The following is a 25,694-nucleotide window of genomic DNA, read 5'->3' as shown; positions in this document are numbered from 1 at the left end:
TCCTGGAAATCTCCATCCCGCTTAGAGAAAACCCAACTACAGGAAACATTATCGACTAATGCATGGAGCAGTGGCGGGGTCAGGAATGGACCTACACCTCTGGTTCAAAGCACAGTAAATGATCTTGCTCTAAAGCTAAGCACAGCCCCCTTATGCATTGTGAAAGCTCTCTACAAAACCCAGCCACAGAGTTATATTACCTCCTCTAGATAACTCTGGAATGCCCAGGAAAGGGTTGGGATCCCAGTGAGCAGGTAGAGATGAGAGACATCACCTCAATCTCTCCTAGACCTGGTAGGAGTAACAGGAGCTGATATAAATCAACAGCCAGGATGGGGGAAAAGCAAACCAAGGAAGATGATGTGGAAGGAAAGCAGCAATCCCATCTCCGTGCCTGCCAATAGCAGGTGACTGGCACAAAGTCACAAAAGCGAGGGCAGGGACATATCCGAGGAAAGGCTTAAGGGCATTGTTTCTTGGAGGATGGGACATTAGGTAGCCCATGGTATAGGAGACAACAGGGAAGTGCCTCAAGGAAAAGAGGACAAGGACAAGAAGCAGGAGACAGTCTGATACGACAGAGAGGCCACAGGGCTATAGGTAACAGCAAGGAAAATGACCAGCATGACCTGATGTTGAAAGGGAGAGAAGGAGAGGAAGAGGCTTGGGACTGGCTTTGCCTGCACATGAGTTGACATGGCTCACACAATTCTGTCACAGGTACGAGGTCCCAGCCTGCCCCAGCACCACGCAGAGATGAGCAGGTTGTGTTCTCACTCAGAAACTAAGTTTGGTCAAGGACATGACCACCCAAAACATCCTCAGCCCCGAGAGTTAGTACCAGCATGCAGGAAGTCCTAAGGCCTGGACTATTTCTGCCATGCCACATCAGGGCCCTGTAGTACATGGATCAGGGCTGAAGGAAACTTGGCAGGGCTGGGGAGAACCCCGCAGAGGTGGCAGCCACAAGGCTCCAGTTTGCCCCTGTGCCACTGTGATACACTTCACCAAAAAATTTCAATGAGCAATGAAAGCTCTTTTAATGCCATCATTCTACTACACCTTGTTATCTTGGTGGACACATTTTCAGGCCTTATGTAACATGTGTTTGTCTGTTGAATGGGCATAGTTTATATTTTTAAAACTAAGCAGGCTGCAGGTCTGTTCTTTATGCATTTGGCCTCTCATTAATGTGTGTGCAGGGATTTCTCTGGCTTAGAGCCCACAGCCCTGCTGCTGCTGAGAGCCCCAAGAGGCATACCCTACAGGGAGACAAGAGCTTTCTCCTTGTCTTGTTATGTTTGGCAGCAAAGAGATCTGAGTGGCTAGACTTAAGGAATACCTGAATCCACCTTCTTTTCTGTGTTGGTTTTCTATCCTCTCAAATTCCTCAGATGCCAGAACCATCCCACTGTCTGTCTGATTGTCCTGCAAGGAAGCAACAGGAGTTATCAGTAACATCCCTGTCGACTAATCAGACAGGGAAGGGAGGAGGAATCATTCAGGAGATGAGACCGTGTCTACCTGTGATAGGAAAAACAGGAGTATGGGCATTTTACTTTCAGCAAGAAGCTGGATGTGCATGGAGCACACTGGTGATATTATTAGGTGCCTTTTTAAAAACAGCACATCTAAAGGTAGGGTTTGTGTTTGCAGCTCAGTGTTACTTTCGGGAAAAACAGAGTGCTTGCTGTCTGGAAGATGTATTACCATGAAATCTGTGAGAGGTGAGATTTTCCTCTGAGACAACTGGTAGTGACTTAAGTTCTGCCACCACAGGAGATATAAGAACCAGACCAGTTTGCAGAAGCCAGGAGGGCTCCTGCTGCATACTGTGGTGTGGCAGCACAAAGGAGCTCCAGGACAAGCACTCTGGATTTATCTAGTCATAGCTGGATTTCAGTATGCTTAACCAGGCTATGTTTACAGATTTGAGAAGGGTGAAAAAACAGACTCTTCTCTGAGATCCTTTACAGACATGGCTTGCAGGTCTAAACCTCTCTATTTCACAGTCAGACAAGCTGTGCAGTAGAAAAACTACTATGTGCCAGGTGGGGAAATGAATGTACGTAGGACTGGACGGAACAGGAATGGTACAGACAGGCTGACATTAGAAGTGATCTTCCTCCCATGACCTTAACAGTAAACATGTCAGGAAACAGCAGAACATTTCTATGCCCCCTGCTCAACCCCACTCAGATGCCACTCACCGGGTGTGCCTTGTACATTGTATGTGTCATGGGAAACTCTTCAAATGTCTTTATCCTGGATGAACACCTGATCTGATTTCCTCCCGTCAAACAACCAGGGAACGAGACGCAGTTGTAATATCTACTGACAGAAGCACATGGTATTCAGTAAAACCAACAGAGCCAATGTCCTGAACAAACAGGAGCTGAACTCAACTTCCTGTCCCTGCAATCGTAGTGTGCAGGGATGTAGGTGGCTGTGAGTGGTGTCAGCTTAGGCCTCGTGTCCCTTACTCCTGCAGTGGGGAAGCACCCAACTGGGTGATGGCCATGATGACTTTGGTGGGATGTGATTCTCTGCCAGTGGAGCTGGAAGCAGGAGGAGGAATGTCATAGGCTCAGACATCAAGGGCTGCTGTGCACCAGTACAGGAAAGTAATTTTGCTTTTATAAGCAAGGTGCTATGGCCTAAGTGCTTGTATCACACCTGATCAACTGGGATTTTTCCAACTTCTTGCTACTGGGTTCTCCCCATATCCCTCAGGCTCCCTTACAGCTCAGGTCAGTGGCTGCTGCTGGGTTCCTTCAGCCCTTTTCAGAGGGGATTCACCTTGCTGCTAGGCTGTGGCAACGTATCCTCATGTCAAAGTCCTCTTCATCTGAATTCTGCTGGGCAGAGGAAGGCACCTGGGAGAAACCATCATCTTCTGAGCTGTGAGAGTCATTCAGTGGGATGTAATCCTTCCCTTCCTGGTAGGAAGAACAGTGAGTGGCTTTACAAGAAGGGGAGGCCTTTTCTGCAACAAAAGGCTCTACAAACAGAAGCTGACAGAGCTGGGCAAGAACATTCCTACTCTGTCTCTTGTTTCTCTCAGGCAAAATATTTGTCTGGAGATTTCTGTACCCTCTGAGTTATGGGGCTGCAAGTGCTGCAGTTGCATGGAGATGTGTGTGAGCAGGAAAACAACTCAGTCCGGCAGTACCTATAGTTCTCCAGCCAACATGGACAGAGCACCGTACTCTGTGGGAACAAACAACTGGTTTAGTTTTGCCTCTGCTGGGATACAGTGCTGAAAGGTTTATATCAGAGGGATAGGATGTGACAGTACTCATTTTGAAGCATTTACTAATGTTTCTGAAATGGAACATCCAGAAAAAAATTCAAAGCAGTGCTGCACACTCATCACAGCTAAAAGTGCTGGTGAGCTGCCGCACGGTGGTGATTAGTAAGAGTTTCTGAGAATTATGTATATCTGATTTCTGTAATGGAACAGTTATTTGGTTCGTATGACCCTGACATTTAGATCCGAAGACAGAGTTTCAGAAGCCCTGGTGAAATCCTGGTTTTCATTATGCAGCCATGTGGGGGGCAGGAGTGCCAGAGCCTTGAGTCAGCTGAAACATTTCAAATAATCATCTGGAGATTAGGATGGAAATACCAGAATGACGACTGAGAGGACACTTGCACTGCAAGGTTTGGAACTATATTAGGACGCATCGAGAATGCTACTGCAGAATTGTTATCTCCAGCACCCCTGAATGCCAGACCTGGAGACACCGTGTTAATCCTTGGCCTTCACAAAGGCTTTGCATTAGCTAGAGAGTCAGAGGAGGACAGTGTGGGAGCTAGCTGTCCAGAACTGAGCAGAGACACAGAGAGGTTTTCACCTGTTGGACATTTTCCTGAAGAAGGTTCCCCAGTATCTCCACCAGGTCCGAGAAAGTTGGTCTCTCTTTGGGATCTCCATGCCAGCAGCTCAGCATTATGCGGTAACTGCCAAGAAGAGGTGATGGTTTTAGATCACAGAAATCCCCTTCTATCCACTCTGCAGCTTCAACCCATGTGGTTTTTGCTGGCACACAGTGTACCTGCACTGTGAAGAAAAGCTTGGTATCCTGCACAGGGACCTACTAGAAGGAGGTTCATTGTGCATGGAATATAACTGCAAGCTCAGACTGAGCCAATTTAGACACTTCAGCTACCCTCAAGAGTGGGAAAGCACACTACTCATTTGCAAAACCATCTCAACGTGGTTATGCAAAAAATTTGGTGCCCCTAGATAGTTCTGTCCTGCATTTGAACCCATCTGGAATACCCTCCAGGCAGCCAACAGGAGAGCAGAGCTTGTCTCTTCCCAATGGATGAAAAGTCTCTGCATCTGCCTGTGCTGCCCTGACATCCATGAGGTTTCTGACTCACATTTCTGCAGTGGCATACTCTGGAGCTCTCATCCTGGTACCATCTTTGAGCCTCTGGCAGAACTCCTCGTTGATCTGGACTCCAGGGTATGGAGATGCTCCTAAAAGAGGTATGAAGAAGGGTGGGAACATGAAGTGTGCCATCAGAAACAATCCTTGTCCTGAGACAAGGACTTGCTCCTAAAACGCGTGGGATATGCGGTCACTTCTGACACACAGCCCACATCAATCCTGTCCAAGACAGGTTCTTCTGCTTCAGTAAGGAGAAAGCTGCCTCCCATCACCCTGTTCCTTGGTAGATCAGGCCTCTTTATTTCTTTTGCCCACACTGACGTTTTTCCCATCACTCCTCAGACATGCTGCAGAGATAAGGGCCTCATGCACAGACTCATCCAATGAGACACTAAAAGCCCCTGCCTGCCTCAGCAGCCCCTCATAAGTGCTCACCCAGTGAGAAGATTTCCCAGAGGAGGACCCCAAAGGACCAGACATCGCTCTGGGTAGTGTAGACTTTGTCAAAGATGCTCTCTGGGGCCATCCACTTCAGTGGAAGACGGGCCTGCAGGGGGGAGAAGCAAGGCAAAACTGTTCATTCAAGAACCAGAGACAACAGTCCTGAATCTCTCTCCATGGAGGAGCGGAGGTTTGGTGAGGCCAGAAGGAGGAATGAAGACACTGGAAAAGTAAAGATAGAGGAGTGCTGGTGGGCTGAGCAGCAGAAGGAAGGAGACAAATTTGATGGTTGTGGAGGACCACACCTCCATCACCAGGCCAATGGTCCCTGCTCCCAGCCACGCACACGATTCCACTCCTGTCTATTTTCCTCAGCTAGTCCATCCCCAAGGTGCTACTCACACTGCCTTTCCTGACATAGTCAGGGTCCTTGTAGATGTCTCGGGCCAAGCCAAAGTCACAGATCTTTACCACATTGTTCTCTGACAGCAGGATGTTGCGAGCTGCTAGATCTCTGTGGATGCACTGAAGGCACATGAAGAGGAAAAGGCAAAATCAGAGGGACAGGTACTGCCATCATAAAGCATTCCCTTCCCCTATTCTTCCCTTGCTAACCTGAGCTGTAATGGGGAAACTGGAGAGGTGAGAAGGAACTAAAAACAAAGATTTTTAAAGGAGACAAATAAGGAGATGACAGAATACAGCTAAGTTTCCATCTCTGTATGTCTGTAACCCAACTGTGTGCGGGGCTTTGTAGTAACAAATCACAAAATGAGTTCACAAATTGGTATGTGAAACTGGAAACAGCCAGTCGAAGGGACTGGTTATCCATGGGAGCCTGTATACAAACATACACACATCCTCTGTGGCTCTGTGATTACAACAACAGACCACACCAGGCCATCTCCAGTCAGGCACACACAAAAGAAGAACAAAGGATGGGAAAGGGTGTGCTCACCTTTCGAGATGCCAGAAACTCCATACCACGTGCTACCTGGAAGCTGTAGCAGATCAGATCTTCCATTGTCAGGGGACTTTGCCACAAGTCATCCACTGTTCAGGAGTACAAAAACATGGTTAGACATTGAGTTGTCTTGTGTCCTCCTTGCCTCTCTCTACTGCAGGATATAAACAGCCCCTGGGTGAGATACAGCTAGATAGTCTTGTAGGGCTGGAAGGGACTCTGAAGGTCAGATCATTATTCCTGCCCTAGGGAGGACCCACTGAGGGAGGAACCCCTTCAGTTCATCTCTCTTTAAGCTAAAAAAAAATCTGAAGTAACTTAATCATTCCTTTAGGGTTTTTAAAGTCCGTTATGAGAAACAACAGATGAATATAAAAGCCCTATTGAGAGAATTGCCACACAAGTGGAGAGATCAGCTCTGTGGATGGGTCCCTGCTGCCCACTGCTGTGCTCCGGCCCATTCTCCAGTTTAAGCAAGACTGGCATTTTCTTGGCAAGCCAGGTGAGGTATTACCTTCCTGGATTGGCTGTGCTGTCTGGCTCTTGTGCATCAGAAAGCGGTTGAAGATAGCACTGTCACTCGTCCCAGACCGACTCCTCCTGTCCGCTCTCACTGCCTCCACAATGGACTGGACTTGAATACGCAGCCTGGGTGACTTCTCCTGGCAAGAAGATCAAAACAAAAACCTCAGCAGGCAACACACACTGCAGCCTCTGCACCCATGAGCTGCACAGTCTCGTCCTGCTCTTAGACTGTAATTCTGGCCTGCAAGCATCTATCCTCCTCTGCAGAAAGAAATTTCTTCCCTGATGTTGCATGTGAACCAGCATCACTGCGTAAAGCTGACATACTGCTAGACAGAGGGTGTCTTTGCCTCGTTGTTGGATTATGTTTCTGAATGCATGTCTTCTCTCCCTAGCCATGGGGCAGCTCCTAGGGATAAAGGAGCTTACTTACCCGGTAAGGACTGAACCCTTCCCGCTTGGTCCGCAGGTAATTGGAGAGGTTGCCATACTTGCAGAACTCAACGATCACCATGAGTGGACCTAATGAGAAGAAACCAAAGGTCAGGGGAAGAGATAAGGATTTGGAATAGTCAGAATTTGCCCTGACTCGCATTATATCAGCCTTGCTGAGCTGTGGCACCAGGGCTAGGCACACACATCCCCACGTGTCCCCGCAGTCACACGGCCAGAAGAAATGGCACCGGGGATGAGCAGTGACGTCTGGGAGCAGGCTCAGCCTGTTGCCCTGTGATATTTACCATTGGGTTTGGTACAGGCACCCAGCAAATTCACCACATTGAGGTGGTTCCCGATGTGAATGAGGATTTTCAGCTCTGACATCAGTGCTTTGTGTTCACTTGCAGTAGCTCCCTCTGGAAACAAACAAACCACATCATGGTGATGCCTCCTCACAGCTTTTTCTCTCCCCCTTGCCACCCTGTCTTAGCACAGTAATAACATGAGTCTTGCTAGAGATTGCAATCCCAAAGCTTCGGTACATTTTGTTAGAGCTTATTTCCAAATTAAATGGCAGAGCCTTGTCTGTAATGCAGAAGCGGGGATCCAAAGCAAGAACACAAGATGCATCCAACACATTTTTCCTTCTGATAGCTGTGCAGGGAAAAAGATCACTTGAGGCTTATATACAGATGCACACGTTTGAATCTCTGCCCTTTTAGCCTCCAAGCAGGAATAACGAGCTGTAAAACCGTTTGAAGGAAAATTAGAAACAAAAAGACATTTCAGTCTTTTGATCGTGACTGAAGGCAGGACTGCCTCAGCTCAAACCCAGAAGGCCTTTTTATAATTCCTTTCCAATAGCAAGCACGGGGTTGTGCTCCTGCCAGTTCTCTACTGCGCTTTCTCTCTGAGTGCCTAATTCACACTAATTCTTGCTCCTCTGTTTTACCCTCAAGGTGCGTTCTCTGGTTTTACGAGCATTTTTCATACCTCCCCATATACATTTTACTTTACTTGGGAGTTTATAAATTTAGTCTGACAAAGAGAAAAACATCTTCCTGAGCTGCAGCTTAAGTGCCAGGTAAGAGTCATGCCTCAAAAGGCTATAAAACAACCTTGTACGGTCAGGCTTCCCTCTGCTACTGCTCTGCAGATCACCTGTACAGCTGCAGTGTAAGTGCTACTGAGCCACACCATGATTCAGTTTCTATATACAGGCCATTGCTGACCATGAACTGCCTTGATGTTTTCTTTGTGGCTGAATTACAGGATAATGTTCTGGATGCCTGTTCAAAAGCAGAGCTATGTTTAAAATCTCACTCTGGACTGATCAGAACTGCATGCTTCCCTATCTGGCTGAACCTTGCCCATAAATGTGAAACACATGAACATTTGGAAGAAGGCAATTAGGAGCAACACTTCCTTTAGTGGTTTACCAGAGAGGGTCTCTGGATTCTTGTTCATCCATTGACACAGATCTCACTCTTTGCCTTAGCAGACAGCTAAATTCCCTTGAAAGCTGAGTTCCCCATGTCCCTGCTCTACCACTTGCCTCCCAGTGCAGTTGAGTGAGGCTAAAGCATTCCAGAGAGAAGGCCATGAGGATCATCTGTGTTGAGGCCAAGAAGCCATAAATTAAAAGACTGGCACCAGCTCCTCTCCCCTTGCTTGGTGCTGGCTCAGGCAGAAGCACCCAGGAGTGCTGGTAGGAGATAAGGCATTTGCTAAGGCTCTGGAAAATATTTCATGCAAAAGGGCAATTGTTTACAAGGTAGGCTTTCGTTACATGAACTGTGTATTCTACCAGGCTGTCTACATACCTTTCAGCATTTTGACTGCTACGGTCTCGCAGCTGTTACTTTTATTGATCCCAAACGCTGAAGCTTCCACCACCTTCCCAAAGGCACCATGACCCAGGACTTTACCTATGAGCAAAGAGAAAGGCACTGTGAAGGAATGCAGGTGCAGCATGGAGAATCGGTCAAAAGACAAAAGACCTTACAGGAAACCATGGGAAGAAGAAAGAAAGAGTCAAAGAGGAAAAGGAAGGAGTGCAATATGTGCCCTACCCAGGTGGCTGCTTACTTTGGTAGTGAGAATAAGAGAAAGGATGAAGGGAGGAACTGAGACAGAGCTGGCATGGACAAAGTGGAGGAAGGAAACGGCCCTGCTGTGGTAAGGGGCTGTTTGTTGCCCTCAAAAAGAACAAGTTGAGAAGGTAAATATGACACCTTGCAGCAGGACAGGGCTAATGTCACTGCTCTGTGCCTCAGAGGCAGTCTGCAGCCCTTATAACCCTCCCAGATAGAGGGAAGAGATGGCAGGTGGGTGTCACAGCAAGAGGACATCCTATCCTGGTCCTGAACTCAGGGTATCTCCTGCGAATTGGGCTGTTTTGCCCTGATTATTTAAGAAATCTGGAGGGTGAGTTCCAAGGGCTGGTGGGAAGCCCTTCGTGCAGCTCTTGGTGGCAGGGGTGGTGCTCAGCTCACCGAGGCGCAGGCGGTCTCGCGGGAATTCCCACTTGCTGGAATCATAGGGCAGGTACTCGCACTGCTCCTCCAAGGGCACCTCGCCAGGGTCCATGATGATGGAGAGGTAGCCGGTCTTGATGTCTGCATGGGCAGGCTGCAGGAATCACCCAACACAGAGGGTGAGAAGGTGCCTCATTTGCTGCCTCAACCTGCTTTCCCCTGGCAAAGGCTGTTCCGCGTCCCCGTCTTTACTACAGCCCTTACATACCCCATCCTTGGTTGACTGTCAGAGAGCTTGCAGCGATCTGCTTTCAGCAGATGCTGTCACACATCACAGCAATGAGGCTGCCCCAAACCCCTCTGAGCCCCCTCCTCTGCCCCAAAACGGAGGCAACCACATACCCTTTTGATGTTACAGAAGATGAGGATAAGGAGGATCCAGAAGAAAACAGCGATGACCCCAGTCCCAATCAAGATGACAATCTCCACGTTGGTCTTGTCATCAGTGCCTGTGGGATGGGAGGGAAATTGCAGTTTGAGAAAAGGCTTGGCTGTTTCTTGGGACCTGCTTCATGATGTGGGGAGACCAAGGAACTGTGGGTTGACATTCTCCAAACAAAATGTGCTCTGGACTACAGATGCTCTCGGGACTTTTCCTGCCACCCTGCAGCCTGGCATCACAAAGAAGAGGCATGGGACTTCAGACACACTCCTACTCAGATGCTTTCATCCCTTAGGTGTGTTGTGCCTGCTGGTACCTTCTACAGAGACGCTAGCTGAGGAGTTCACACAGCCCTTAGCGTTGCAGACGCTGCACAGGTAGAGCCCAGCATCCTCCTCCCTCACTCTCTGAATGCTCAGCCTCTGGTTGAAGTCTGCCAGATCGATTCCTGTAAGGCAAGGAAGGTTAAGGTGGTCACTCATAAGGAAAGGGGATTGAACTCATTCAGGCAAAAAATAAGGCTCCTATTTTTTGGCCACTTCATTTTAGATGACAGAATTAAATTGCACCAGCTCTCCTCTGTGGCTTATGGCTCCAGAACTACCCTGCAAGGGCCTTCCTCAGGCAGTGTATGAAAGGAACAAAGCCCTATAGACAAGGTTGGACTGGGAACAGTGCCTGGGCAGTCCAGCTGGTGTATCAAGCTCTGCTTCACCTCCAGGACCTGCTCCTTTCCCTCTGCCTTGTGCTCAGATTCTTCCCATATTCCTTCCATGGGATCTGGGTCAGTCCCTGCATTAGCAGAGATGCCCAGCACTGAGCTGAGTGCAAGAAGAAAAAGGATGCAGCTCTCCTTGCTGTCCACCTGAATGAACATGTGCACACAATGTTGGTCCAGACCCCAGGGCACAGACTTGTCCAGTGAGAGCACACCAAACCAGGGCAGAACACGATTAAAGCCAGAATTCAGGCAATTCAGAGAACGGGCACCTTTGCCCAGGCACAGCAACTCCCAGCACCCAGCAGCATTCAGCTCTCTGTTCACCAGACATGATGCCTTGCCTTTGTTCCATCCCCGGCCCATTGTACCTGACACTTCTTCCACCAGTTTCTCATCTTTGTACCAGCTGATGTCAGGAACGTGGTTGCCATCCACCTTACAGCGCATCTCTATGGAATCGCTGACGTTCACCCAAATGTCTGTCAGGTTCTGCTTGAGGCGGGGGATCTCCAGGGCTGGAGGAGCAGCACAAAACGGATTGATCAAAAGAATATCTGCATTCGTGGGGGACTCTGGGTCTCTAACCCTTGTTGGAGGGTGTCTTGGGACCCAGGTGCCTTTGCCACCTTGTGTTTAGCTTGCATGGCTTCCCCTAGGGAAGGACTGGGAAGCTGATTGCAGCAAGAGTACCAGCAGCAAGTCACTCCCACCTGCCCTGCTGACTCTCACCCTGCACAGAGATGTATTTCTTATGGCAGTGTTTCTCCCGGGTCTTCCTGTTCTGCACCTCACACACGTAGTCTCCCTCCTCGCCCAGGGAGATGTTGGGGATGGTGAGCAGCAAGGTGGCATCGTTGGAGTCGGGCTGAAAGCGCAGCTCGCCCTGCATCTTGGTTGCATAGTGGTGGACGTTCTTGCAGTCCAGCACCAGGGGGTTGCCCTCCTCATCGTGGAGCTTGGAGAGGTTCAGTCGATACCACTGCAGATTCTCATAGGTGTAGTTGTCCGCATTGCAGCTCAGCTGTAGATCCTGCCCCTCTATGGGCTCTTCTGAGGGCTGGGATTCAATCTCAAATCCGTCTGGAATGGCTTTTGAGAAGGAAATGAACATGTGAGTGAGTTTTCTTGGCTCAGCTGCTAGATACAATTAAATTGCCTCCTTGGGCTCAGCTCTCTGAGATCTCACTGTCCTAGGCCAGGGTAAATGAAAACCACCCTGGAGCCTGTAACATGCAAGCTGCGAGCAACCGACAGCTGCAGCTGAGCAAGGTGCTAAGGGCTGTACTGAAGCCCCAGGGTCAAATTAAGACAGGTCACAAGTGAAACAAGCCTAGGAGGTCTGAACGTGGCTGTTCTCAGCTCACTCTGCTGAGCTTCTAGAAACCCAGCTTTCTCCCACCACCAAAATCCATCAGGGGCCATGCCAAGGGTTGGGGCCAGAAGGACCCTGCCTGGGAGCGGGGCTGGCAATGCCACTAGAGGATGCTCTTGGACCAGGCACGTCCCCAGCCCAGCATGCTGGCTGAGCCAGCAGGAACTTTCACAGGCACACCAGCTTATCTCCAGGTCTGTCTGCACTATTTGCCACCAGAACTTCAAGCTTTTGCCACTGAGCAGAAATCTAGCCAGCCCTGCTTTCCTGATGGCTTCCTGGTCACTGTTTAAGATGCGATGCATGAATGATGGCATCTGGCAGATCTAGGGGCTGTTTCAGGCAAAGAGCCCAGGTGACAATGGAAGAAGGGATGTCCCCAGTACTCACTTGTCACGTAGAAGTAGATCAACCGCTCATCTCGACCCACTTTGTTAGAGGCAATACATTTGTACATGGCTGAGACGTTGGCCTCCTGGATGGCCAGCTTGCTGACTGTCTGGTGGGAGAAGAGAGCGGCAGAAGAAGTTAGGAAGGGTGAGAGAGAAAAGTAGGCTTGGTGCTGCTCTTTGGCAGACAGCCCTGTGCAGTGAGACGACTGCTCCATGGGCTCAGATGACCTGCTAGCATTCCTTATACCCATAAGTGGAAATCAGACTCATGAAAGCATCCCGGATTTCACTACTTCATTCTATTATCTTCTCCCTTTAAATTCCAAGTGTACATAGACATGATCCTAAAAGCTTTCTCATCTCTCCTTCCAGCGAGACTTGTCTAAGACTGGGCACGCAGCCTGGTTGCTGCCCTGGGAGCACGGCTGCAAGAGATGCTGCCTGCAAAAGAGGCAGGAAAGGCAGCTGGGGAGCAAGGCTGCCCTCCTCCCGGCTCACACTGCACACACATGAGCTGCCAAGGGTGTTCCAAGCACTCCCCTTAGAGGAGATCTGCAGCTTGAACCCTGGGTTTCTTCTCCCTTCCAGTTAAATGGCAAAGTAATTACATGCAAAGATCCCTCTAATGAGGCAATGTTTAAAAATGCAAAAAAAAAATCGAACCCCTACAGGGAAACGACTTTGTCTTTACTATTCATCCCATACACTTCGGGATGCATTTCAATTCTAAGTGGCAATATATTAGCTCGTGTTAATCAGAAGGAACATTCATTCATTCAGTGCATATTCATTACAGCTGAAGTGACCTAATTACCAGCAGTTTTGAATGCTGCCTTTCCTGTTTCTTGTGGATATTCAATACAGCTGAAGTGACCCTACTGGTGGTGCTTCTGCGTGCTGCCTTCCTGCCTTGGGGATTTTCTCTCCAATCTGTGCTGTTACATTTGTGCTGGGATTTCTGTTTGACATCATCCTGCACTGTACACACGGTGGCTCAATCGGCCCTTCATGGACAGAATAAAAACCAGAGGGAGATGATGAGAGAAGACAGTCAAAAAGGAGGAAAGGGAGAGAAAGCAGATCCCTGCCTTTCCTTTTGGCTGCTCGGGGAGGAGCAGCATCTGCCCCTGCCACCCCCTTGGCAGTGTGACGAACTTCTGGCTGTGCTGGGGAACGGGAAGTGCCTTTGGAGGTGTGTAGGAAAACAGGAAGTGACTTTCGGAAACGGGGGCCCATTTGTTTGTTCTGCATCCCTCCGCAAACAGCCAGTGCCCAGCACCAGCAGGAACAGGAACCGCAGTGCAGCGCAGGGCACAGACCTTGCAGCTACCAGAAAGAAACGGGCAATGAGCACCGCTCAGCTGCCTGCAGGTCATGCAGCAACAAGAGAGGGATGTTCCTTGCACTGCAATTTGTACCGGCTTTTCTGCACAATCACTCCCAGGCCGGTTTTGCTGCCCGACCCCAAATGGGATCCCTGTTTCCCGCTCCCTGCTCCGAGACAGGTTTGGGGCTATGGCCTCACCTTGTTCCGTCCCTCCACGAACTCCACCCAGGTGTCAATGCTCTCGATGGGGTTCACTGCGTCCTGCTGTGACACATCTTTCCAATCCTTGCACTCAGGCATGCGATCTCGCTGATGGCGCCTTGCTGCCCGGTGCCTGCTATTGCTAAGCCAGCAAGAGGAGAGAGATGGAGAGAGGGTCAGTTGGGAAGAAGGCAACAAAACTGGCTTTGTGTCTGAGAACTGATGCTCCTAGCCTCTGACTGCAAAAATTCTTGGGATTCTGGGTTATGTAGCACTAATGTGCTTTAGAAAGGTGGTCTGCAAACACTAATGAAGAAAACATGATCCATATATATCCATAAAACCGAAGCAGGAAACAGATAGTGGTGCCCCCAGCAGTGTCTTTGCCCCCAGGCCTATGTTTTCATTTACTATTAAAGATGGAAAAAAGAAGGAGTGAAAACTGTTTGTGTGTGGTATCCCCAAAGAACATGGTAGCACCTCTTTGGGGCTGATGATGGCAACTGGGGAGAAGAGCCCAAATCTGCCAAAGACCTGAGATGTTGCAGCTTGCAGGATGCTGCTGAAATGCAGGTGAAGCAGGGAGAAGGGAGAGCCCAAAATCCAGGGTGGCAGAGGCAGGGGGAAGCTGAACACCTAGCTCAGGGGTAAGCACACGTGCTGGCAGTGCCGGCAGAGCGCTTGGCAGGACGAGCACACTGGTGAGCTGTGTAAACAACAGGAAGCCAGAAAGAAGCCTCCTGCATCCTCTGGAGCTCTGCTAGGCAGAAACATAGTGGCCTTGGGAGACAGTGACCATAATTCATGGGCCTCTCTGCTTCCTGACAGGGCCATGGTGCACTCACATGCGATGGAGAGCACTTTGGTGTCCCAGGCTTGGCAACAGCCTATACAGGGCTGCAGGACCTGACTTCCTCCAGGCACCCTGATGTCCTCCACCCTGACTTCTCTGTCTCTGACTCCCCAGCATCCCTTTTCCCTCTTCCTGCAAGATCACAGCTGAAAAATGCCACTGCAGCCTGCCTGCTGCTGCCCTACTTCCCAAGGCACAGGCAGCGGGCACGCACCCTTCCTGCCCATCCATCCTGCCTTCACAAACACTGGCAAACTGTCCCAGCAGCTGGCAGACAGCTGGAGCTTTCCCTGCATTCAGCAGCTCCTCCCCACATGCAGTAGCTCTGCTCCCTTCCCTCCCAGCATTTTTGTTTCCATCATCACCCACCAGAAGATGCTTTTGGAAAAAAAAGCACAGGGATCTCTGGGCAGGAGCGAGCAGGGTGAGCTCCAGCTGCTGCCTCGGGGTCTTACCAAGGGGCACCCAAAACTGAGATGGGATCTGGGGCACAGCCACGGTCATGAGGAGACCTCAGTGTCACACTGGCGGCCTGGCAGGACGTGGGCACTGGGAGGGATGGCACTTACAGACTGCGTCGAGAGAACATCCGACAGGGCATCCACGGCCTCCACTGCCACTGGATCACCTCTGGTGCTGGGATTCCATAGACTGTGCAGGTGAGGGCCTGGGGGCTCCTCCGGGAGTAGATGCTTGGGGAAGAGGTTTCCTTCTCATGGATGCGTGGAGGAACTGCAAGCATCAGAATGACACTGTGAGTGGCCCTGGGCTTAGCTGCTGTGTCCCTAGGCCAGGCACAGCCCTCCCCAGGCTGTCTATAGAGACTGGGCACTACAGTGCTGCAGATCCCAGGGCAGCTCCTAGGGAGCTCAGGCCCACAGGGCAGGGCGGGTTATACTTAGGCAGATTCAAGTGATGACATTTCTCCTTCCTCTGCTGGATATGGCTGTCTGGATGCTGCAGCCCCCAGCACAAGGTCACAGAGTCTGCTGGAGACAAATCCCCAAGCAGCAGTGTCCTTCTACTGCTTCTTGCGCTGGCACCTGACTTCTCCATGACAATGACCAGTTTCTGCCAGGGGAAAGCCATAGGGCACCCAGAGAACTGCTCCAGCCCCAGGCTTCATGTGTGCTGCAGCCACTCTGCTCATGAGTTTCCACCAGTTAGGATCACTCTCAGCAGCATCCTCAACAGCAGTTGGGAAACAGCCCCCTGAGCAAGGGTGTGTTCTGCTCAGAGCCGTGGAGGCAGGAACAAAACTTCAGTGTCCTGAGTTCCACTTCCATGGCACATTGCCCACACCACAAGCAACTAGCCCTGCTGTAACCAGAGCATCCTTCAGCATTAGGCTGAAGGATGTGATGTAGGTAGCAACTGCTTTAGGAAAGCACCAGGCACTTGGTCTCAGAGCAGCCCAAAGGCCGGGGCTGTGGGCTCAGTGCTCTCCCCCTGGCCCCAGCCCCTCCCTTACCATTGACAATTAACTGGAGGCTGATGTGCTTCTCCAGCCCCACCAGCCTGTTCCTCAGAACCAGCGTGTACGTCCCAGCATGATGCTCTGCCACATCCTTGATCTGCATTGAAGATTGAGATTGCTTGGGAATTAGCTTCCCGTCCTTGTACCTGCAGGGAGGCAGAGAGAAAATGCAGCCACAGGGAGGAAGTGTCTCACCAAAGCACGGTCCTCTCTTCAGGGACCCCTGGGCTTTCCCCAGACCTGAGTTACAGGCCTGCGCACTGCTGTGAGGATGTGAGGTTGGGAGCGTCACGGCTTTGCCCTGAGCAGGGTTTGCGTGCAAAGCTCCTAGCTAGCTCTGGTGGGAGTGCAGCACGATGCACCGTACAACCTGACCCAAACCAGACTTCCCCTCCTTCCCTTCCCTGCTGCTGAGCCATGGAGCAGCACCCCAGGAACATGGGCAGCCCTTCCATGGATGGGAGAACGTGACATCTGGGACAATCTTGGCCACAGAGGGACCTAGCAAGGAGGCTGGCCTGGTTTTCCTCCTTGGCCCGGGGAGGGAGGAGGAGAGAGGGTGGCGTGGGCCAAGAAAGGTGCGTTACCACTGGAAATCTGGTGGGGGGTAAGCCACAACTTTCACCGGCAATTTCACAGCTTCGTCTCCAGCAGTGGCTTCTATCACCGGCCCCTTCCGCCACTCCACGTTGATGAAGGGCTTTTCTGCAAACGAAGAGGTGAGTGCGCAGGGGAGCGCAAGGAGTCAGGCTGCGGTTCCATGAGGGAGCAGAAGGTGTCTTACCATGCACGATGACATCGGTGCTCTCCTCCAGCATCTGGGCGCCGTTGGTGGCAGTGCACGTGTACCTGCCCAGGTCCTGCTGGCTGACGTTGTGCAGGGTCAGGATGCTGGAGAGCTCTGTGTGTGTCTGCAGGGACCGGCGCTCAGATTCTATCACCGCTCGCTGCATCTGGTGGCACAGAACAGGGCATGAAAGCCATCAGAGGAATGGGGTTGTGTAGATGGGCTCCTCATATCTGCATTTCTTGCTACCTCCTTCCAGAAAGGCATCTCCACGACTGACTGTGAAGGCAAGGAGCCTTGTGTGATGACCAACTAAAGCTGGGCTAAGAGTTTAGCACTGGTTTGCTTTGATCTCCGGTCCAGTCACTAGGTAGGAGCCCTAGGTATGCAAACACCATAATGTCTTCAGGGAACTCCAGTGTTTCATTGTTTGCAAGAGCCAGACTCTACCACAGAGGGAAAAAAACAGAGGGAAGGGATCCCTTTGCAGGCTCTTGGTAACTCAAGCTGCGAGGCTGGAACGGCTCCTTTCAAACCAAGGATGTTTGGTCTGTATTTGTACTGGTAGAAATGAAGCCAATGTTTGCCCAGAAGCTCCTCAGAGAAATAATGCTTAAGAAAGGGAGATGCTTTCTACTAGTAGGAGGAGTCTCCTCTCTGCCTGCTTCCTGCTGCAGGAGAGAAAAGTGGAAAAGCTCTCTGAGATCGCCAGAGCACAGCGTGGTTAGGATCCTGAATCAGAGCCTTGTGTTGCTGCCAAGAAGAACAGTGAATGGGCAGGATGGGACTCAGAGGGCAGCAGTACCTGTTTGCCAGGGTACGTCCACTGGAAACGGACACCAGAGTTGAACTCGGCCCACACTGTGCAGTTCAAGACCAGCTTCTCTCCCACTAGCAGCTCCATGGCTTTCTTGGGGTACAGCTGGATGTCGTACAGTTCAATCCCTGATGCAGAGAGGCAAGAAAAAGACATTTCTGATCTATTAATTATTTGAAGCTGGGGTGTGGGTTTCAGAAAAGCACGGAATCTGCACCTCCGACTGTGCGGTTACAGGAGATTTGGGTATAAACTGCTGCTGCTAAGGATACCTCAGCATGGAACACAGCTAGAGGACAGGGCCATAACTTCCTACTTCCCCAGACTTTCACCTGCTATGTGGATGATGAAGAAATTAGATTTGAAGACCTTCTTGTCGATGACAGTCTCACACTGGACAAACAAGGAATCTCTGATCAGCTGAGTGGGTACTTGCATCCCCTTCTTGTTGTCCCAGAAAATGGCTTTCCTGTCGGGGTGGATGAGGGAATTTTGCTGGAAAAAACAACATTTTCCCAAGTGAAATGAGGGGATAACAGCATTCCCACCCTTCATGCTGGCTAACACCTCTGTTTTGCAGGAAGAAACGATGCAGCATTATGCTATGCTGGCCTCCTGCTCTCTCCCCCAAGGGTTTGTCATCTAGGAATCGCAGCCCCCGCTATACCCCAAGCGGCTGTATCCTGCACTGCAAGCCTCCCCATCCGCAGAGCAGGCCAGAGACTTCCAGGAATGGAAAATGATAGTGATAGCTAAGGAAACTGATGCCGATGTCCCAAACATCAGCCTCACTGGGATGGGGTCTGACCTTGGGTAGTGTCCTTCCCGGGCAAGGGAAAGGCCCCTGGCCCCCAGAGTGTCCCTGGAGGGCTTTGTACAATAGTAACACTCATCCTGGAAGGATGTATTTGCATTGTAAAAAAAAAAAAAAAAAGGCATAAGCAAGCTGATAATAGAGTTGTTTTGAGTTGTATTTAGTCCTCAGCCCCAGAGCTGCAGCCTCCTTCCCCGTGGGGTTGCTTACTACTAGGGGGTTTTCAGCTCACAGAGATCAGAGCAAGCAGGGGATGCTATGGGACCAAATCAAAGTCTTGTTTTGTTTCAGAGAGCCAGGGAAGAGGTGCAAAGCTGGCAGGAAACCTGCGGGGTCTGCCCAAGGGAACTGGACAACACAGCCTCAACCAGCGAATAAAACGAGGAAGCCAGTGGCTTATACTTTCCATGGAAAATGTATCTCATGCATTTTCCATTCCTGGCAGTGCCTGTACTTCTCCCACTCAGGCAATTACAAATGCACAACAAATGCGACGCGTGTTGGTCTGCAGCATCCCACTGGCACAACTCTCACCGAGATGAGCGTGACGTTGAGGTCTGGGATGGACACAAGGCACGGCACCCAAGTGTTCTCCTTCTTGCTGATGAGGAGTGTCTCTGGCTTGTTGATAAACGGCTGTTCGGAATCTAAGGAAGGGATTCAAAGAGAAGGACAACTAAACAGGAGCAAGAGGAGAAGTGGAAGGAACCACAAGAATAGAAAGCTTTCTGGCTTTCTTTAACACACTGTGAGCTTGCCAGAGGGAGTGGTGCTGGGCTGATCAGCCCCATCTATGATGTCCACAGCAGCAAACACACCCTGAATGCAAAGGGTGCGTCCCAGGTCGGCCAGCTCCTGCAACATTTGGGCAGTGCTGGAAACAACCTCCCCTTTCCCGGCCCCTTCAAGGCCTGGGTTTGAACCCTTTGCCAAACCATTGGGTTTCCTGCTGGGCTCCACGCCTGCCCAGCTGGTGCCAGTGCAGGAGCGGCGGCAGGCAGAGCGACCTTCCAGGGCAAGGAAGTGAGCTGCACTGCAATGGTATGCAGATGTCATCCTGCAGCCGGCCCAGCCGGCAGATAAACAGATGAGCTGAGATTTCCAGGACTGCCACTCCACTGCCTCCCAACTGCTGCAAGCACAAATATTGACAGGAAGAGCAAAACCACCCTGAAATGACTTAGTGAGGCCAGGGGTGGTACGCTGTGCTCCTCCACGTGTAGCCAGCACCACAATGAAGTGCTGGCAGGACAGGCTGTCCTGTCCTGCTCAGCACACTGCCTGTGTCAAACCTGACAAACCCAATTGGGGTCCATTGTGGAAAGGATTCAGTGGCAGCATGCAGAGATCTACCATGGCTCTGAGCCACTGTGCCAGGCACCAAACTGATCATAGAATCACAGACTGGCTTGGGTTGGAAGGGATTTTTTCCCCTGCTAGACAATCCCTAAAACCAATCAACTAAAATGATTGCCCAAGATGAAAGTAGTAATGATCCCCATTTGGGGATTCTGCTGCTCCAATCACATTGGCCTCAACCCATTCCAACTCAGTGCTCACACTGTTAAGCACGTAAGGACATTTAAACTTTTAATTAGAAAGCTGTTGCTTCAGTCATAGTCACACTGCAAAGACCTACTCTAGAGTGAGTAGAATCACAGAAACACCAAGGTTGGAAAAGACCTACAAGATCACCCAGTCCAACCATCCACCTATCACCAATAGTTCTCACTAAACCATATCCCTCAACACAACATCCAAACCTTCCTTGAACACCTCCAGGCTCGGCGACTCCACCACTTCCCTGGGCAGCCCATTCCAGTGCCTGACCAGAGAAGTAATATTTCCTAACGTCCAGCCTAAATCTCCCCTGGCGCAGCTTGAAGCCATTCCCTCTAGTCCTATCACCAGTTACACCAGAGAAGAGGCTGACCCCCAGCTCACTACAACCTCCCTTCAGGTAGTTATAGAGAGCAAAAGGTGAAGTCTTTCCTTCTACAGCCTGGGGGAAAGAAGCCATGCATAGGAAATGTAATGGTGAGTTCTTCATGAAGAGATGGATGCCTAGAGGATTCTTATTTCCTGGAGTCCTGGCACAGGGCTTCTTAAATCAGAGGTTTGTTTCAAAGTGCGAACATGTTCCTCATTCCTTTCCCAAGCCCTGGGCACATGAGAGGGAGGAGACACACAACTGGCAGAGGTGAGAGACTACAAGGTCCCTTCCAAGCTCAGAGGGCAGCCAAGAATGCACTGATTTACTGGGCAGCCCCAGCTGCCAACGAGCTCGTGATTCATGCATTAACTCCCCTCTCGATCCCATCACATACTTTCTATAAGGCTGTCTTAATGGGTCAGATGGGAATAATTTAGTATCTCCTTCATTAATATATGCTAAGCCTGATGAGATGGGGGCTGTACGTGTCCTATTTCACTCTGATGAGGCATTCTGTATGTTTACAGCACTATCTGTAGAGGTAACAAAATACACACCAACCCAGACATGTGAGAAATGAGACAAGTGTGAAGAGTTCATTTGAGAACTGAGCTGCAGGTAAAAAATACAAGAAGAACCCATTTCTCAGCCAAAGTACAGATATTTTGTTTCTGGCAATTTCACCAAGCTCTTAAAATGACAAACGAGGCTGGTGGATAAATCTGTGGTCTGACCATGCTGTCTCCAAACATCCCTGACACTTACATCAGCCCTTCCAAACTCTCCGGGGACAGTTTCACATTGCAGCCCAGTTCAGCAGGAACAGGCAGGTTTTTATCTGGATGTCCTGCAGTGACCACAGTTACTGTGTTCCTGGGTTTTCCTCGACGTGTTCCTTCTCTTGCCTGGAAAGTCTGTCCAGGAGGATCTTGAGTTTTCCTGGCTGTTTGGTAGCCATAAGAGCGCCCACCCTGATTGGAATGAGTATGAACACATCCTATGTAGCCACGTGTGAAGCAATGCTATGAGATGTTGGCTGGATTTGTTGCACACAAGCTGTACGCAGGCGCTGTGAGTCCCATGCACCCTGACAGCACGGGATTTATAGCCCCTAAGCTCCATCACACATGCACACTGCTGCTCTCTGCTAAACAGAACCATTACCGAGCTGTAGATGAGGCCAAAGGTGAGAAGAGGTGAACAAGGGGACAAAGTGGCATTTGCTGGATCTCACATCCACACCTGACTGTTCCAGGAGGTTTGAAATCCAAAATTTTACAAAGGGAAATCCACATCCATAGACAAACCAGACTCTTGCAGAAGCACACCTTGCATGTAAACCTGTAAGGCTGTACTTTCAGCTGCATGCTTAAGCAGCTCTCTTGGCTTCTTCCTGATACAGGGCTCAAGAGCAACCGAATATCCCTGCCCAACTCACAGACGCCTCCTCCCAACATTCCTGAGATCCAGAGAAGCTCTGTTCTTCTCTAGGATGGGCAGCAGCGCCCACGTGAAGAGGAGGCAATTGCCCAGACAGACCCCAATTCCTGTCCAGCAGCTGCCCAGCTTTTTCTGATTTGCCTCTACATTTTTCTCTGCACAGTTGCAGAGGTAAATTTGGCTTTGCCCTGGGACTTCTGAAAAATGCATCTTGTATGTCATGACCTGCCTGGCTCGTGACAACTGCACCAACTCTAAGAAATGGGGGCGGAAAGAGAAATAGCTTGGCCAACTGCTTCCAGGGGACAGCGCTCGTTTATCTTGCTGGATCCTGCTGCAGGCGGTGGGGGGACAGCACAGGGGGACCCTGGGGAACAGGGAAAGCAGAGAATGGGCCCCTGCAGCCCCTTGCTGCGCTGAGGTCACGGCTCCAAGCTTGGCAGACAGCCCTTTCCCTCCAAAACACACCTCATAATGCTGCCCGCATGGCAGCCCCTGTGCAGACCGCATGTGGGGCTGAGGCTCTGAGGAGGCTGCGCACAGTGGGTCTGTGCTGCTGCTCCTCTCTGCTTTACGGACCATTATCGTTCCTTGCCTGGTTCTGCCTCTAGCATCTCTGAGAGTCTCCCCAGCTGCCCAGAAGCTAAATCCTGTGCTTTTTTTAGCGTCAGAGCATCTCTGAGACTCGGCTCTCGCTCCTTAAATTCCTACATTCCAGCCCTGCTGGAGCGATGCCCCCAAGCCGGGACATAATTGAATCCCAGGTGCTGCTGCCATCCCCCAGAAATGGACGGATATTGCTTCCTGCATGAGGAGCAGCCCTTGGTCCTTTCCCCAAGCCTGCAGCCCTGGGGGACAGGAAGGAGGTGTGGGGGGCACGTCGGGATCTTTAATCTGTCTGATTTTGTGCTGGTGCATGTAGTCCGGCCCCAAGCCCTCCCTCACCTCGCCACGGCTCTTACCTCTCACAAAGACATAGGAGCTGACCGCTGTGGTGCCCTCGATTTTGGCATCAATGTATTTGTAATAGCAGCGGTAGTAACCTGTGTCATTGGCCTGGCTCTCTGTCAGCACCAGCACTTTGCAGTAGGGCTTCGTGCCCGTCCCCTCGCAGTCCTCTTCACGGATTGCCCGGCCCCCACTGGGTGCTGCTGAGGCTGTGAATTCCATCTCCTTCTCCTTCCCACTCGGGTCCACCTTGCCCCCAGGCCACGACCACTCCAAGGGATGCTGGCCTCTGGAAATGGGCAAAAAGGAGAATTAGCTTTGGAGCAATTGGGGGGTTTTACAGCCCACTGCTCCCCTCCCACGTACACGCATGGCCCTGCACATGTCCCAGATAGCCTCAGCTCTCAGGCTGGGGCATGGAGGAACAGCCCTCTTCCACAGAGGGAAACAGGTGCAAGGAGAAGGCAAGCAGCTTCCCTAATCACCCTGCAAGCAGAGGCCAGTCCCATTCCCCAGGTCACATCCTGGGCATGCCAGACTGTCAGTTATCACACCCTCCCATGACTTCGTCCTACTGCTGTTGATGCCAGGACAGGGAGCCATATAGGGTCCTGAGGGAAATAACCCATTTATTCTCTATTTCCCCTTGTTATTAAAGGAGTTCAGAGCTATTAAGAATATACACGGACATGATGAGCTCCCCTGGCTCAGCACAGCTGCTGGCTGGGACCTGTGTGACGAACGGAGCGGGAAGGAGAAGGAGGGAAGGAGAGCAGATTGGAGAGAAAACAAGAGAAAAGCAGGAAGGAGTCAGGGATAGAGAAGAAACCTCCAGCTTGAGCATGCAAGTGTGTATTTATATATAGCCAAGAATGCCCAGCATGGGAGGTGTATGCACACACACACACACACACACACACAAGCACCCTACCACAGCTTGCTCTGACTGCTCTTGTTTACTACTAACAAACCAGGCTTTTATGCCATGCTGGAAGTTTCCTTCCGTGAAATCAGAGCCCCTTTCAGAGCACAGCACAGTCCACACTTGAATGTTCGCCAGCGAAGCCGAAAGTCACTGAAAAATGTGCAAAAAAGAGATGGGAAAAAAGAAGACATCTCAAGAGACAGCTGGGGGGCAAAAATGGCTTTTTGTCAGCACTGTTTGTGCTACTAGGGGATACTTGGAGTCACCTCTTATGCCATTTGGAATAGGCAGATGGGGACAGGCAGCTCCTCAGCTTGGGGATCCTCAGAGCAGGGCTGGGGCAGATGCTTCTGAGCACAGCCAAATCACAAGTGTCACCACAGCAGGATCCTGACTGCGAGGCACAGCGTGGCCCTTGCTGCTGCAGCCATACGCCCTCTGCACCAGGCACAGAGCGGTATCTGGCCCCATGCAGAGCTGAAAGCTCCAACTCCCAACTGAGCAAAGGAGCCCCAAAGCCCTTCGCGTTTGCTCAGGCATTTTTGGCACTCGGTGTGCAGCAGGGGAATTGCACAAGTCTCCAGTGTTTCCTCTTTCTGTTTGTTTACCCGCTGGGATTTTCACGCATTATCAGACCCACTTGTTTTATTAACCATCAAGGCCAGCAGTAGCTGAGTGACACGTATTTATATAAACACGGATGGGCCAGTGCAAACAGCCCTGACAACCAGCCCGTGAGCTGAACTAAAACATTCCTTGCATCATTTGCTGCTTGACCAGACCCAGCGGGGACACAGAAGGTAAAGGCATTAATGTGAGTCCAAGTTGGTGTCTCTGGTGTGTAAAGAGGACCAGATGAAGGCAAGAACGAGGCCAGGCTCACCTGGATTTCTCTCTGAGGCTGCCCTGTGCGTCTGGGAAAAGGTCCAGGCACTTTGGGACTGCTCCCTCCCACCTATCTGTCATCTTTGAAGATTTGTTCCCAAGTTGTTTTCTTTCAGCTCTGTGATAACGTGTCTCTGGGCAACAGAGCCTGCTGATGCCAGCTGGAAACAGATGCACTGCAGGCTTCTCTGCAGCTGTTTTCCTAAATCTTTTCGGGACAGATGCTCTTCAAGGGAGTCGTTGCAATTGGCACTGCTTTTCTTCAATCCTCTTTGAAGCTCCCACATGCGGTATGACGGGCAAAGCTGGCTGTGGCTTCGGGCTGAGGTGGGATAAGGCAGATTCCCCCTCAGCAGCACAGAGGATGCTCACAGCAGTCGCACACCCATAGGAAGAAGCAGCAGGTGTGGTACGTGTCCTGGACGCCGCCGCAGAGCCATGTGGCAGGGCATTGCCTTGTCCTCAGGCTTCTCCATCCCCGCTGCAGTGCTCATTTCCTCTGCAGGAGCCAAGAGGGCTCCGGGGTCAAATACTTCCTTTCTGCCAGAGTAGACTTTATGCATTTGCAAACATCTGTGAGTCAGCTCTATGAACAAGTCACTGGGCAGCAAAGGACACCCTCACTCTTCCCTCTCTAAACACCACGGCTGAGAGATGCTCCCTCTCCCTCCAGGTACCCAGCACTTGCGGGGTGGGACGGGGCTGGCATGGCCAGGATCAGCTTGATCCCTCCATAAGTTTCTGCTGTCGTGCAGCTGGCTCCTGCAGGCTCAGCTCCAACATTCATGAGTCGGAAGGGCACAAGCTCTGCTTCTCCCCAGTGCAGGCTGACAAGAGCATGAATGCAGAGATTCACGATGTTTTTTTTCCTGCCTTCTCAGGATGGGAGCTAATAAAAGACATACTGTCCATCAGTCCCTTCACCCTGCTGTGCCACATGCCTCGATTGAAACATCACTGTGGCTTCCAGCCAGCCGTGGCACGATCTGTATTTGCTGGAATGCTCCTACACAGGTCCCCTGCACTGCCTGGATGAGTGCACTGTGTTAGGTGATGGGGGAAACTGCAGAGCCTCAGCACCCAGTGAGTCCTTGTGGGTGTGCTGTGTTTTCGGG

At 50.9% G+C, this 25,694-nt stretch overlaps 1 protein-coding gene across 1 annotated transcript in view; it reads right to left on the bottom strand.

Annotated features, from left to right (window-relative positions):
* The window catches only part of FLT4 (fms related receptor tyrosine kinase 4), a gene marked incomplete at both ends in the record, with an annotated part of 43,071 nt that overhangs the window by 256 nt on the left and 17,121 nt on the right, over positions 1-25,694 (bottom strand). Inside the window, 27 exons of the mRNA XM_079542384.1 lie at positions 1,343-1,428; positions 2,211-2,331; positions 2,800-2,939; positions 3,858-3,963; positions 4,390-4,489; positions 4,836-4,947; positions 5,244-5,366; positions 5,800-5,894; positions 6,320-6,467; positions 6,764-6,852; positions 7,071-7,184; positions 8,592-8,696; positions 9,264-9,399; positions 9,648-9,754; positions 10,004-10,135; positions 10,777-10,923; positions 11,138-11,497; positions 12,171-12,279; positions 13,698-13,836; positions 15,123-15,285; positions 16,025-16,176; positions 16,618-16,735; positions 16,815-16,983; positions 17,623-17,762; positions 17,967-18,129; positions 18,983-19,095; positions 22,784-23,058. Of these exons, the coding sequence (XP_079398510.1) occupies positions 1,343-1,428; positions 2,211-2,331; positions 2,800-2,939; positions 3,858-3,963; positions 4,390-4,489; positions 4,836-4,947; positions 5,244-5,366; positions 5,800-5,894; positions 6,320-6,467; positions 6,764-6,852; positions 7,071-7,184; positions 8,592-8,696; positions 9,264-9,399; positions 9,648-9,754; positions 10,004-10,135; positions 10,777-10,923; positions 11,138-11,497; positions 12,171-12,279; positions 13,698-13,836; positions 15,123-15,285; positions 16,025-16,176; positions 16,618-16,735; positions 16,815-16,983; positions 17,623-17,762; positions 17,967-18,129; positions 18,983-19,095; positions 22,784-23,058 (3,762 nt within the window). The remainder of the gene's footprint in view (positions 1-1,342; positions 1,429-2,210; positions 2,332-2,799; positions 2,940-3,857; positions 3,964-4,389; positions 4,490-4,835; positions 4,948-5,243; positions 5,367-5,799; positions 5,895-6,319; positions 6,468-6,763; positions 6,853-7,070; positions 7,185-8,591; positions 8,697-9,263; positions 9,400-9,647; positions 9,755-10,003; positions 10,136-10,776; positions 10,924-11,137; positions 11,498-12,170; positions 12,280-13,697; positions 13,837-15,122; positions 15,286-16,024; positions 16,177-16,617; positions 16,736-16,814; positions 16,984-17,622; positions 17,763-17,966; positions 18,130-18,982; positions 19,096-22,783; positions 23,059-25,694) is intronic.

Source organism: Tetrao urogallus (assembly GCF_951394365.1).
Source record: "Tetrao urogallus genome assembly, chromosome: 14".
NCBI classification, from domain to species: Eukaryota; Metazoa; Chordata; class Aves; order Galliformes; family Phasianidae; genus Tetrao; species Tetrao urogallus.
The sequence above is the reverse complement of the archived record's forward strand: the minus strand, read 5'-3'. Positions and strand labels throughout refer to the sequence as shown.